At 44.0% G+C, this 13,764-nt stretch overlaps 1 protein-coding gene across 18 annotated transcripts in view; it reads left to right on the top strand.

Annotated features, from left to right (window-relative positions):
* Positions 1–13,658, top strand: part of WRN (WRN RecQ like helicase) — a 28,230-nt gene extending 14,572 nt beyond the window's left edge. For 5 of the 18 annotated variants that reach the window (XM_085578373.1, XM_085578364.1, XM_085578371.1 and 2 more), the window contains 19 exons: positions 459–541; positions 1,034–1,140; positions 1,845–2,032; positions 2,134–2,311; positions 2,843–3,024; positions 3,348–3,449; positions 3,811–3,903; positions 5,232–5,373; positions 6,022–6,195; positions 6,276–6,370; positions 6,645–6,720; positions 6,876–6,949; positions 7,720–7,798; positions 8,051–8,163; positions 8,339–8,453; positions 9,010–9,135; positions 10,010–10,172; positions 10,621–10,835; positions 12,489–13,154. In XM_085578373.1, the coding sequence (XP_085434499.1) occupies positions 459–541; positions 1,034–1,140; positions 1,845–2,032; positions 2,134–2,311; positions 2,843–3,024; positions 3,348–3,449; positions 3,811–3,903; positions 5,232–5,373; positions 6,022–6,195; positions 6,276–6,370; positions 6,645–6,720; positions 6,876–6,949; positions 7,720–7,798; positions 8,051–8,163; positions 8,339–8,453; positions 9,010–9,135; positions 10,010–10,172; positions 10,621–10,835; positions 12,489–13,019 (2,836 nt within the window). In that variant the 3' untranslated portion in view covers positions 13,020–13,154. Of the gene's footprint in view, positions 1–458; positions 542–1,033; positions 1,141–1,844; positions 2,033–2,133; positions 2,312–2,842; positions 3,025–3,347; positions 3,450–3,810; positions 3,904–5,231; positions 5,374–6,021; positions 6,196–6,275; positions 6,371–6,644; positions 6,721–6,875; positions 6,950–7,719; positions 7,799–8,050; positions 8,164–8,338; positions 8,454–9,009; positions 9,136–10,009; positions 10,173–10,620; positions 10,836–11,938; positions 12,153–12,488; positions 13,155–13,333 lie in introns of those variants that run through there. The other 13 variants (XM_021531580.4, XM_085578376.1, XM_085578377.1 and 10 more) reach the window with 10 other exon arrangements.
* Positions 13,659–13,764: the final 106 nt, after the last annotated feature.

Genomic DNA, 13,764 nt, shown 5'->3' with positions numbered 1-13,764 from the left:
TAGGGGTGTTGGAGGGGTAGGAGGTCTCCCTGCTCCATCACCACTGAAACTCCTGGTTCAGGCCCAGCCCTGGGACCTGGCACTCAAGATATTGTTTGCATTCACTCAGGCTGAGTGTGTGAGAGGCTACAGCCACCCTCCTGTGCTTTTGGGCTGGGGAGATGGAAGTTACCGACTCAGCTGTGTTCTGATTTACACCTGATTTTTAGTCAGGTTTTAGACCTGTATCTGTCAGCAGCACAACAGTCCCTTCTTATTCTAAAGGCTGGCAAATCTGGTTTTCCTATTCCTGTAATGCCTCACTTTTCCTGTGGTTCTGAAATGTTTTCTGTGGTCTTCACTTAATTTTTCTTGTTTGCCATCAGAAATCTGTTCTCAAATTGTTTTTCAATCATGACTTTATTTAATTGTCTGGGGTCTTCTCTTCTGTGTCAGTGTATTTTCTCCTGGTCTTTCAGGGGTCAGTACAGAGTTATATACATGACTCCAGAGTTCTGTTCAGGGAACTTAGAGTTACTTCAGGACCTCAACCAAACTGTTGGTAAGTTGGAGGTAAGACTGTGGGTGGGTTGCCAGGCAGCATAAACTGATGATTATGTTGAAGCCTTTTTGGGAATTGGAGACTTCTTACCCGTTTCTTGGAGAGAGTAGTGACACCATTTATTCCCATTCATCACACAAGATTCTGTTACTGATGAAAAAAATATGTGGGTGTTTGTCCATCAGGCTTGGTGTTAGAATCCAGGAAATATAACAAATGACATCTGTAATTCTTTCCTGTGACTGTGATTGAGAAGCGGCAAGTGGGAAAAGATCCTGTTGGAGCTAGCTGGAGATTTTGACCCGTGTGAAGGATCTTGGATATCTGGAGCTTGGATTGTGGTGGGGGGAGACTGTAAAAGCTCCTGGGCCTTTCTTATGAAAGAGGCCTTAAAGGTGGTGCAGCAGAATGCATTCCAAGAAGAAAAACCAAAGCGCTGCTGGTGGCCTCTCAGGAAAGCTAGAGCTTGCTGTGCTGTGATTTGTCCCCCAGGTATCACCCTCATAGCTGTGGACGAAGCTCACTGCATCTCCGAGTGGGGCCATGACTTCAGGAGCTCCTTCAGAAATTTAGGCATGTTAAAGAAGGTTCTGCCATTGGTGAGGTTTGCCTGTATTGGGTTTCTGATACAAGAAGAGGGGTTTTTGTGGTAGCTTGGAAATACCAGCCTCTTAATGTCGTGCTCTGGGTGTACTGACTGTGCTGGTTGGGAGTCGGAGCATCCTTGTCAGTGACTGGGCTCTGTAGATATTTTCTCAGTGTTTAAACCAAGGGTGTTCTGAACTTGGACTACCAGAAACTTAGAAAATTTAAATTGCTTTAAATCCCTATGCTGAGGAAGATGATGTTCCCTAAGCTTTTGGTTTCATATTGGAGCATTTTGTCTTACCTGACCAAGTAACTCGTAGGAGCATGCCACTGATTTCTAGACACTCCTCAAGCACTTAATGCATGAGCTTAGAAATGTAGACCTGAACTTAACATGCTTTTATTGCCAGTGTCATCCTATGCTCCCTAAATTTAGCTAATCACATCAGTGAATTACTGTGGACTTGTGGAAGATACATTCAGAATAAAACTTTGTATTTCAAGTGTTCTGTTCCTGTCTGCGTTCTCAAGAGCTTTGGTCTAAAAATGTTCAAGAAGCTCAATATTAACTATATTTTTCAAATGACTGAACTTATCCAATGATCAACACATTCAAGTGCCTCTTGAGGTTCTGTATGAGTAGACTCTTGAAGTTTTTGTTGTAAAAAATTATCAGTGAGAGGTCATGAATGTTATTCTACATCTACATTTGCAGGTCCCCATTATTGCTTTGACTGCAACTGCCAGTCCCTCGATCAGAGAGGACATAGTGAAATGCCTGGACCTGAGGAATCCCCAGGTCACCTGTACCAGTTTTGACAGACCTAACCTGTACCTGGAAGTTGGACAGCGAAGTGGAGACATTTGTAGGGATTTGAAGCAGTTCCTAATTAGGAAAGGAAGGTAAGGATTTAAGCCTGGTTTTGATTCCTCAGATGTGTTTTTTACAGGCAAGTGGGGTTTTTTTATTCTGTATCTTTAGATGTTGTTGTTGTGATTTTCAGCAGTTCTGTGTATGAGTTTGAAGGCCCCACTATCATCTACTGTCCTACAAGAAAGGCCACTGAGCAGGTGGTGTGTGCACTGAATAAACTCAACGTGGCCTGTGGTACCTACCATGCTGGCATGGGGAGCAAGCAGAGGAGAGACACTCACTACCAGTTCATGAGGGATGAAATTCAGGTACTCTTAGGTCCTATTTAGAATTGCGGAGTTTTCGTGGAAGAAAATTTTGGAATATCAACCTGTGTTCTGCATGTTCCTCACTCAGAATTCGGTCTGCAGTTCTGGGTGACAAAATTGCTGGTCTGTGCTGACAGGAATAAAATTCCTGGCTTATCTTTGGAGTTTCTCTAGTAATTCCCTTAAAAATGCATGGTATCCAAGGAAAATGGAGGTAGCTGGAACAAGAGCACAACTTGTGTGAGCTGCTGCTTTCTGGAGGAGTAGAGATATGCTGGGACTGCTTGTGTTCCTTTTCATGACCTGTTTTGTGCCAGTTGAGAATAGGTACTTGAAAGCACTCCTGCATTTGCCATCATCCCTCTCATGGTTATGATCCTATGGCTGTGCTCTGGCCAAACTCAGCACCGTGGGTCTGAAGCTGCTGCAGTTCAGGCTGGATCTGAGGATCAAGACCTCACCCAGCACGTGAGGATTAAGCCAGGCCCGTTCTTTGGGATCACCCAAAGGCACATGGCTGATGTTTTGCAGTGCGTTGTGGCCACGGTGGCCTTCGGCATGGGTATCAATAAGGCCGACATCCGGCTGGTGATCCACTACGGCGCCCCCAAGGAGATGGAATCCTATTACCAGGAAATGGGGAGAGCCGGGCGCGACGGCCTTCCCGCGGCCTGCCACGTCCTCTGGGCTGCCACAGACCTAGTCTCTAACAGGTACAGCTCTGGACACAGCCCTTCTCTCCTTCCTCAGGGCCTTTTGCCATGGCTCTCTGCAGTTCAGTAGCCCGTGGGCTTGGAAGAACCTCTCTGTCTCTCTCCTGTTCTATCCTCTTTGGGATAATGTTTGGAAGAACATGAAGTGCTCTCCTGAGTATGCCCGGTGGTGGGGAAGCCCGCAGGCAGCTTGGGTCTGGTTTTAGTAGGATATTTTTTCTAGCTCTTCCTGGAAAATAGGAGGGCATTGTCTGGCATATTTCATGTTTTCATTTTCCTAGTGATCAACATTTAAGGCTGTGCATTTTTTGCTTCTGTCTCAGACACCTCCTGGGCGAGATCCGCAATGAGGAATTCCGGCTGTACAAGCTGAAGATGTTGGCAAAGATGGAGAAGTACCTGGTGTCCAATGACTGCAGGAGGAAGTGAGTGCTGGAGTCTATTTAGTGCTTTGTCACTGCAGGCAGCTTTGGTAAGAGCTGCAGGGACTCAAGCACAGCTGGGGGCTGTAACCAGAAGGCAGCTCAGACTCACAATTTGTTCTCCAAGCACAGAACATTCCATTCTATATTAATAAGCAGTATCAAAAGTACATCCTTCAGCACATTTACACATTTCCTTGTTTGCTTATTTTTGAAAAATACTTTTTCTTTAGAGGAATCAAGGCTAAATAATTGGTTCCCCAGTGAATTAATTAATGATGCTGATTTCGACTCCATTTTCTGCAATAAATTTCACCTGTAAATTCTTGGTCTTCTATTGAATTCTTTTTGTTCCCTTGGGTAGAATCATCCTGTCTCATTTTGAAGACAGACAACTCCGAAAGGTTTCCTCTGGCATCATGGGCACAGAAGAATGCTGTGATAATTGCAGGTCCAGGTAAGTTTCTTCCCTGAAGGCTGATCCTAGAGGTTATATTCTCTCAGCCTGACTTACAAGGCAAATTATCTAAAAGAATTGACATTCATGCATCTGATCTTGCAGCTGTTCAGCCTGAGGTTTATTTTTGAACATCTCTCTAACCTTTTCCAGTGAGTTGAGCAAACTGTGATAAGCTCCAAATGAGGCTGTGGGAAAGCCTGGAAGCAGAGCAGGATCACAGTTCTTAAAAGGGGTTTAGAGCAACACTCAGTGAAAAACACTTACATTCATCAGTTTAAGCTCTGTTAGGTAATTAATCCCAGAAGACAACACTTGCAAATACTGTGTGGTACCAGGTGTCTAAGGCTAAATTGCCCCAGTGTTCAGGGAGTTGTTCTCCTGTGCTGACATGTGCTCTTTTAACCTTGCTAATAATCTCATGCATGTGCTGTGGGAGACTCAGGAGGCTGATAGTCACAGAGGCATGAGCAGAAACACCTTTGTCACTTTCCTTCTGTAGTTGGAATAAAGCTTTCCCTGAAGTTGCATTGAAGCATTCCTTGCTCTTGCTGTTAGCCTGCTGCTTTGTGACCCCAGGCAAGGTGCTAGGCTGTGGTGATTTCTGGAGAAGTGTTACCAATTTAGCTACTGTATTTCTGTATCTCAAGGATTAGGACACCTTTGCCTGGCCTCTACTACAACTAAGTCTAAAAAAATTTACAAGACTATAATTGCCCTATTTACAGTCACCTTGCAGTGCTTATTAAGAGCCAGGTAGTGAATTTGTATTGCAGAACTGAGATCACTTGAAATAGATAATTTTCTTTTTTTTTTCCTTAGAAGTGGTTTGTGCCAGTAATTTTTCGGTGCATTCTTTCAGTCAGTAAGAAATTCATTAACAAACCTTATATAGCCTTTAGTGGGGTTGCTCTTTACTTCTTTTTGTTTTTTCTTTGTTTTTAAAGAAACAGGAAAGTTTTCAAGTGTGGCTAAAGAAATACTGTGCATGGCCAAACCAATACAAATATTTAAATATTGAATTTCAAAGTTTGCTGAGACAATGCTCTTAACTGCAGGTGTGGTGGAGAACTTAATGTAGGGTTGGGGAGTTGTCTGAGAATTTACATGGATAGAAACATAAATGTGTCTTGAAGTTACCTTGATGCAAACAATTGAATGTATTTAAATGTATGAAACTAGGACTGACATTGGAGACTAAGCACAAGTAATCCCTTGTGGTTATTTCATTTAATTATTTAATTAATCACTGGGTTGACAGTATTTGGAGCAAGGGAGAGGGGGCTTGGGTTGTTTGTGTTAAGCTTGGCTTCCTTTGTGCCTTCCAGCGGCTCCTGCCTTGCAGTCCCCAGTGACTTTGAGGGCGGATTGCAGGACTTTGGGAAGCAAGCACACCAGCTGCTGTCTGCAGTGATTGCCCTGGATGAGAAGTTTGGGACCAGAATGCCAATTCTGCTCCTTCGAGGGTCTGTAAGTGATGGGGCAGCTCCTTGTGTGTGTTCTGAGGGGAGGGGCTGTGACAGTGTCCCTCTTGATTGACCTGTCAGTCAGTACATGCATATGCATAACTTCCATGTGTGTGTCCCCTTTTTCTTGGAGAGATGGAGGTTTGTGTAGAGAGGCAATCTTGACTTTGTGAAGTTGCTCAGCTCCACTCCCCATGCAACAAGCAAGATGACTGTCCTCTAACTTTTTGTGAAAATGCCCAATTTTTATTATCTTGCAAGGAACAGCCTTTTCAAAATTAAGGATAAACATCTTGGCTCAATTAGCTAGCTCATATTTGAATAAAGGAAAGGATGGCTTCCACTGTAGCTGTCTGACTGTGCTGCTGTCTGACTTGGAGTACTGAAGTAGGGTACCAGAGTAAATGTAAATAACCATACACCTTTAAATTAAATTAAATTTAATTTAATTTTAATTGTTTTGAAATAGTAAGCAAGAAAGTACTTTTAATGCTTACAAACTGAAGAGACAAGAAATGAACTTGGCAGGAAGAATGGAATAGATCAGAGGAGGGTCCTCATTCACATACTGGGCTTTTGGTTTACTGATTGTGTTTGAAGCTTCCCTGTGCAAGGAATGGACAAATCTGACAGGTTCTTTCAAACCTTCCAGTGCTCCCAACGCTTGCCAGACCGGTACCGGAGGCACCCTCTCTTTGGCTGCGGAAAAGAGTGGCCAGAGAACTGGTGGAAACTGCTCTGCCAGCAGCTGATCATGGAAGGGTTCCTCAAAGAGGTCTCAGGCCAAGCCAACAAGTTTGCAACCATTTGTGTGCTCACCCAGAAGGTACTTTTGGTGGAGAAATGACCCACTGAGAGCTCCTCCTGAGTAAGCCACAGCTAAGCCATGGGGTTTATTTCTTACAGGGTAGGAATTGGCTGTCCAAAGATGGATCTGCCTCAAATCCAAGTCTTCTGTTACAGTCCAGTGAAGACCTTAATCTGCAGAGACCTTCTGCCAGGTAACTAGCACATGTGTTCTCTTGAATGCTTCTTTGCTAACATCAGATCTGTCTCTGAACCCTGCTTTTGGAGAAGGCAGGGTTGAACAGCAGGAAGCTTTGAGATCCTCAGTATTCTGGTTTTTTTTTCATGAAGAATGACGACTCTAATGATTAATCAAAAACTTTATTTGCCAAATACATCCTTGTACCAACTTGAAATCAGTTTATATAGCAAAATGTTATTTTTTGTTCACTATACAATGGAATTAAGGTATAATTAATTGCATTACAGCAGCAGGCGTTCGCCTCTGCTCTCCAGGCAGCGCTCCCCAGGCACAAAAGGAACAGCACAGTCACCAGGCAAGCAGGTCTGTACCAGTACAACCCTCCTGCTGTGTGATCCATCCTTGCTCATGTTAAAAAAAATCCAACTCAATTTACCACAAGTTAATGTTTTGTCAACAGCAAACTGGTTGAAAATATGGTAAATCAGCATTTGTCTTGTTCTTCTGGTTTTTCTTAGATATCTCTGTATGAGATGTTCTCCTGTTACAGAAAAGGTCAAACTCCTCCAAGAAGCACTAACATGGTTAACAGGTACAGTATTTGAAAATAAAATGGAATTAGCTAATTTTGATTGTGTTAATGTGGATACTGCTTGTCAGGGGATCATTAAAATGAGCATTTCCTTGTGCAATGGATGTGGAAATGTTTAATGCATTAAAAAAAGACAAGTACCTAAAACTTGCTGTACACTGAATTACATTTCAAAATATATTGTATTTACAAGATTTCACAGTTAACATCAGGGAACATGGAGGGCTCTGCCTTTCCACACTGGTCTGGAGAAGACTGAGACCAACCCTGAGGCTCCCTCAGGTCAAAAGAAATCAAATAACCTCTTGCAAAAAGCAGACCAAGTAATTTGTTTTCTGTGCTCATGTGCTGCTTCAGATCAAATGCACCTTGTATTTCTGAATGGATTCCTCCTTCAGGCCACCATTCTGGTGCTGGCAGGTGACAGGAAGAGGCTCTGTCATTTAGGTGAATTGTTGCCACTGCAGCCATGTGAAGGCAGATGATTTTAGGGGCAGTTAAAATCCAAACCAAAGTTACTTTGCACTGTGCTTAGCAAAGGAGTCTCTTGGTCCAACCTGGGTGCTAAGACATGTTTCAGTGTAATCCTGGCAGTCCAGTCAATGGTAGATGTCCCTGAGCTCGTGGAAGTCTGGATACTGCTGGTTGTACCCCAACTAGCTCCAGTCCTGCCTGGGTGCAGAGCTGGCAGAATAAGTTGGGCCTTAAACCAAGTCCCTGAATAAACTGATCTAAAGCAAGGCTTGCTTCACACTTGATTTTTTTGTTAGTGTTTCAGGGCGCTCACCACTGAAATCTCCTTTGAAGCCCCAAGGACCAGGTGTTCCATCCCGAGAAAAAGAACTAGAGGTGAGCTTTGCTGGGATTGGGAGGATATCTCTGAGTTGCAGTCAGCCTGTTCTGTGTTTGGGCAGATCTTAAAATTACTGAGTTGTTTCAGTCCCAGAATAGGGCTGAAATACACAAGGAGGGGTTAATGGATAGCAGGATTTTTGTGTGTTATTGGCAACATGAGGGAGGTAATAACTTTTGGTCTTGCAATAATTATACCTATGAGTGATGTAGAGCTGCTTCCTGAGAATTTGGCTCCTTCCTTCCCAGACTGCTCTGTATGGCAAGCTGCTGACTGCTAGACAGAAGGTAGCTAATGAGAAGGAAATTCCTCCAGCTGTCTTGGCAACCAATAAGATCCTGGTGGAGATGGCCCGGATAAGGTAAAGCCAGCATGCAGACATGTTGTACAGAGTGGGCAGCTTGCAAGCCAAGTCACAAATCCCTTTCCTGCTTCTGTTGGGGGAGTGGGGGCATCTGAAGTGCCTCCTCCAGCTACTAAAAGACAGTAATATTTTGGGCTTGTCTTATGTTGTTGCATTCCTCATCCTAAACCAGGCCTACGAACATCGAGAACCTGAAGAAAATTGATGGTGTGTCTGAAGCCAAATCCACCATGTTGATGCCTCTCCTGGCTGAAATTAAGGATTTCTGCCAAGCAAATGGTTTGCAGGTATGATGAACTCAAGTGTCTTCTCCTGGGCAGGAGCCTTAAGGATGGGGTTTGTTCTGCAGCTATTGGACTCCATGGAGTTGTCCTTCTGTTTCACAAAAAAAATACTTTGATTAAGCAAGGGGAACCAAAAGCATGTAGAGTTTTTTAGTTGCTTTCAGGGAGTCTATGTTGAGAAAGTTTAACTCAAATTGAGAAATGTCCCATGCAGACTGCATGCCACAGTTTTTTTTGATGGAATAGTTTCACATGGAATAAGGAATACCTAAAACAATTTGTTGGCCTGGCACTCTGTTCTGGCTGGTGTTCTTTTCCAAGTTCCTTGGATGATGCTATGTGGGTGTCCATCTGGATTTCCTCCTTGCTTTAATTTTCCCTCCTTTCTTTAGTTTGATTTTTGGTTTTTTTTAAGAACATGGAGTTGTGGGTCAATACCAGAATCATTCATCTCCAGAGATGAATGATTCTGTTAGTGTTACTTTGTCAGATAATGGGAGGGTGATCAGTGGGTTGTCACTGGGATACAATTAATTTAATTCTTCTTTATCTCACTCAGACCGATGCATTCCCCACATCTGAATCTAAGGTTCAGAAAGAAGCATCTCCCTCGAAGTGTGCTAGAGCCCTTTCTCCTTCAGAGGAGATCACGTATATCCTGTTCCAAGAGAAAAATTACTCTCTGGTAAGCCCTGGACCATGGAGGCTTTTGCTTTGCTGCCAACTGACAGCGGGGAGGCTTTGTCTAGAGGAGGGGGATGTGCAAGTTCTCTTAAATCCTCTGCACAGTGCTGGGTAGGTTGCTTTAAACCTCTGAGGCAGTACTTTTCCTGGGAAATGGCCGATCCTCTTACTGACCTCTGAAGTAGTGGTCTGGAAAACTGAGGTGGGATACAGTGGGTTTTTAATTCCACAGTAAGCGACTCAAGTTGCTTTGGCTTCTGCTTTGTCCCTCCCAAAAGTATGGATCAGGTGGTCCCCAAGGTGAAAGTGTAACTAAGGATGAATTAACAAGAAATAGCTGTACAATTATTAATGGGCAACTTGATGTTCTCTATCCACTAATCCTGATGAAAAGTATAGTGTGTGTATCCCTTGTGGAGAAATGAGTAGAAACTTGAAATGTGCTTTTTTGAAGAGTACAAGATTCCAGTTGGAACTTTGTCCTTGAGAAAAACAAATTTGGGTTAATCAAGTTTGAGATGCGTTTCTTCAAGGTGAATGTTTTAAGAGGAGAGAATTCATCCAACATGTGAAAATGAGGGGGAATTTGTTTTGGTGCTGTGATCCATGTTCTGCATGGATCTTCTGTGTTATGTGGGCCCAAGAGGTCAGGTGCACCTCAGCTCCTTTGTCTCAACTAAGTTCAAGGTGAAGTGTTGCACTCCAGCTGTGAAGTTTTGAGAGAGAAACACTTGACAAGCTGGAAAATGAGATGTCTGATAAGAGTAATGCGGTGTTTTGGGGAACTTTGCTCTGCCTTGGGCCGAAGTCTCTGGTTTATTTTCTTGGCCATGACGCTTCTGCCCTGTGAATCCCCTGTGCTTTTGTTTCTCCAGAGGGCCATAAGTGAGAGCAGATCTCTGCCCATTGCTGAGGTTGGCACTCACCTGTGCCAGGCCCTGGCAGCGGGCCGCACGGTGAGCCTGGAGCGAGCGGGTTTGACTCCTGCAGTGCAGCACACCATTAGGGACGTGATCCGCAGCCCTCCCATTCTCTCAGGTGAGTATCACTGGCCCTGCCTGCAGCTGCTCATCCCAGCTAGACCTCCATCAGTCCTGGAAGGAATACCCCTTTCCTTTCAGGATTCAGTTGTAAAATAACTTCATCGTGATCCATAACAATGGGGCAGACCTTGAAAAATTCTTTGACTTGGTTGTATGGCAATGATTTAGACATCCCTCTTAAATCTGGGTTTACGGAAATGTTTTGGGGAAAAGAAAAAACCTGACAAATTATTCTTTTAAGTACTGGCATCCTCAGAAAACATGCTGGGAAATTATCACATGACCTTACAAGTCAAATGCATACATTTTCATCTTGTTACCTTTTTCTATGCCTTTAATTCATCCTGTGCTTTAATGAGGTGCAATTAATTTTACAATATAGGAAAACTGAATCACAGGCAAGAAGCTTAAACAACTTACATTATATTTATGTTTTTTCTAAGATACTACCAAAATTCAAGAAATTAGAAAACTTACTCCTGCCAATATTGAGCTGTATCTGATCAAGATGGTGATTGCACTGTTGGAGAAAGAGAATAGAAATAAATCTCAGGATGGCTTAGGTTTCAAAAGGAGGTTGGTGTGGCCTGAAGGGCAGCAGGGAAAAACAGGAGCGGATCAAGCAAGCAGGGAAGGTGCCTTGTGGAATAAAAAACAGGTTAGTAAAAGAAGGTTCTAAAACTGTTCTTCTGTAAAATCATGCATTCTTGGTAGGAACAGATTAACAGATTGTTGTTGGTGTTTCCAGCTGTGCTTAGCGTCTCATCTTGCCAATCCATCTCTCCCTTGGTTTTAAGTAGAGCTGCTTCCTCCTCAGAGGAATGCTCAGAGTGGAAACTGAGGATTCTTTTGGGATAAGTATAAGGAAGAGGTCAGAGCTGTGCAGCTTAGCTGTGATTTGTTACACACATCACAAGTTATTCTCAGTGAAAACTTGGATATGCTCATTCCTTCATAGCAACCAAATCCAGGTTGTGCCTTGGCTTTGTTTCTGTGCACTGGGATGTGGGCAAAGAGATTCTTCCATAATGCAGGAAGCAGGTTTAGAGGATGAAAAACCCAGAGGCAATTCCAGCCAGGGATGTCTGTCTTGGGGTTTGGGGTTCTTGTATTGCTTGAAACTGCTGGGCATAGCCTGATAACAAGTGTCTCCAAGAGGGCAAATCTTGGGAAATAAGGAGCTCTTTGTTGCTGTTTGACAAAATCCAGGGTAGTCTGAGCCCTCTGCTGGCCTCTGTGACCCCATGTCCCAGTTCAGCACCTTGTACAAAGGACACCCCGCACTGAGTAGCATGTGGTGGGAATGGGAAAAAGAAATACCATATTCCAAATCCTGCCACCTGTGCTGGGATTTCAAGTCTGTTCCTTACAGGGCTGGGGCCCGATTTCTTAAATACTGGCTTAAACAATTTTTCCAGCATTGCCCTTTTGCCAAATGGATTTTCTTGCGTTCCTGAGTGCTGTTTTGTTTCTGCAATATCTGTGTCAGAGCCTTCTTTGTCTTGCAGATGACCTCCTGGCAGTGCAATTGCCTGAGCTCTGATCAGCCTGCTCCTCTTAGCTCCTGGAGCTAACAGTGGGAATGACATGCTATTAGTAATCAAATTAATATAATCCAAAAACTAATCCTAACAGTCTTTACTTGCTTCTCCTTCAGAAGATATCCTGGTTCTAATAATTCTCTATAGCAAGCAATTCTAAATCTCTTAATGGATGTTCTTGGATTTGAATGGCCTGACACTGCTGCTGCTGCTTTTACAGGGTAATGGGATCAATCCAGCACCCAAGGAAGGAGCAGGGAAAACCCATCTGCATGTGGTGCCTTGAGCTTGGCTAAACAGGCGTTCTCACTCTAATAAAGCATGTGGTAAACCTGCCATTAGTGAGGATTTTGATAACACAGGGAACTGTAGCTGATGCAGAAATGTCAGTGTGACTGCTGCAACCTATGACCAGCAGGATGGTATAAAAAACATGAGTTCTTTCTTTGTGCCCGCTGTGCTGTTTTTAGCTGACACTTTAGCTGTAAAAACACATTTGAAAATACAACACTTGAGAGACAGAAGTAAATACTTCAAATTTCCAGAGCCATACAGGTGGAGGAAGTGTTTTTTTCCACTAAAAAAAAAAAAAAAAAAAAAAAGTACAATTTCCAGTTGCTGTGTGTTTGAAATGCACAATGTTCACTTGCTCAGATTTTTTGTGGTGAAATGAATAAGAAATAGGCAGTGACCTCACTAAGCAGAGGTGTTGGAGCTTTGAGGGGCTGTGACCCAGGCAACCTTGTGCTTCCTTTCTGTCCCCTGGGAAGGCTGCAGGCAGCGTGGATGCCAGCCAGGCAGGGAGCAGGGGCCCAGCAGACCCCTCGAAGCCCATCACCCTGGCCTCCTCCAGGCAGCCTGCCCTCGATCCCAAGGAGGAGGAGCTCTTTGCAGACTCTCAGCCCAAGGTGAGAAGGCAAGAGCACAGCCCAGACCTGGTGGTTAGCGTGGGGATCTTCAACAACCCAATTCTCAGCTTCTGTCTGGCTTCCAGACTGTGTCTAAAACCTTGGCCTGGCTTTTGCCAGCCCATTTCTCTCATCGACACCCCTGAGGCAGTGGTGCCATGTTGCTTTTGTTGTCCTTGCTGTGTCCAAATATCCCACTTGGACAGCAATAGGCTGCTACAGAAAACTTTTCCCCCAGTACATTTTGTCAGCTCTCTTGTGGCAGATGCTTCTGACAGTTTAAAAGGACATTTGGTTCCTTTTTTTTCTCTTTTAAGTACAGGGCACTGTGAGGCTGTGCCCATCACATTAAGGCTTTTTGCACTGGTGTCTATAGGAACACAAGCTGTATGAGCAGACATTAAGAGTTTTTATTTAAAAGGGACCTCATATCTCTGACCAGCACCACTTCTTCAACACCTTGCTTCAGTTTGAAGCTGGATATTGCTGTGAATGCAAATCTTTGTCAGCCTTGATTCTCAGAGTTTAAGTCTTAATCCCTTAGCTACTTAATGGAGGTGTTGGATTTCAGTGAGGCATAAGCCTTCTGTGAACAATTTGGTCAGTTTGTGGCTCCAGCTGAGCGTGAATTTGGGGCATAGAGCTGTGCCAGTGAGACAGGCTGTCAGTGCATGTCCTTCCATGTTTGTACCTTTGTTTTGTTCCAGAACTCGCATCCTCCTGCTAAGAGGAGGGTGCCAGAGTGGTTTGGGACCTCGGCAGCGACAGCTGGAACTATAACCCAGACCAAGAAATGCAAAACAGAAACCAGAAAAGGGATTTTCAGTTGAATGTGGAAATCAAGATGACTTGTTTCTTAATCATCTTTCCCACCACTGCGAGCATTATCTGCAGACTGTTGCTTCACAGGGGCTTTAATTGCCCTGCTCTGCCTTATTCCTGCTGCTGCCTCCTCTCTTCCTCAAGCAGCACTTTTAGCACTTTTTTTCACTGTGTGAAACGGGACGTTAATAAAAAGATTTATTTAAATAACCGCTTTTTTGCGGGATTTTTTTTTTTTTTTCGCGCGGCTGAGGGGGCTGAGGGCGGGCAGGCCGCGTTGCCATGGCGGCGGGCGGGCCGCTTCCGGGGCGGGGCG

The sequence above is a fragment of the Lonchura striata genome, chromosome 4 (assembly GCF_050655825.1).
Source record: "Lonchura striata isolate lonStrDom1 chromosome 4, ASM5065582v1, whole genome shotgun sequence".
Lineage (NCBI taxonomy): Eukaryota > Metazoa > Chordata > Aves > Passeriformes > Estrildidae > Lonchura > Lonchura striata.
The sequence above is the reverse complement of the archived record's forward strand: the minus strand, read 5'-3'. Positions and strand labels throughout refer to the sequence as shown.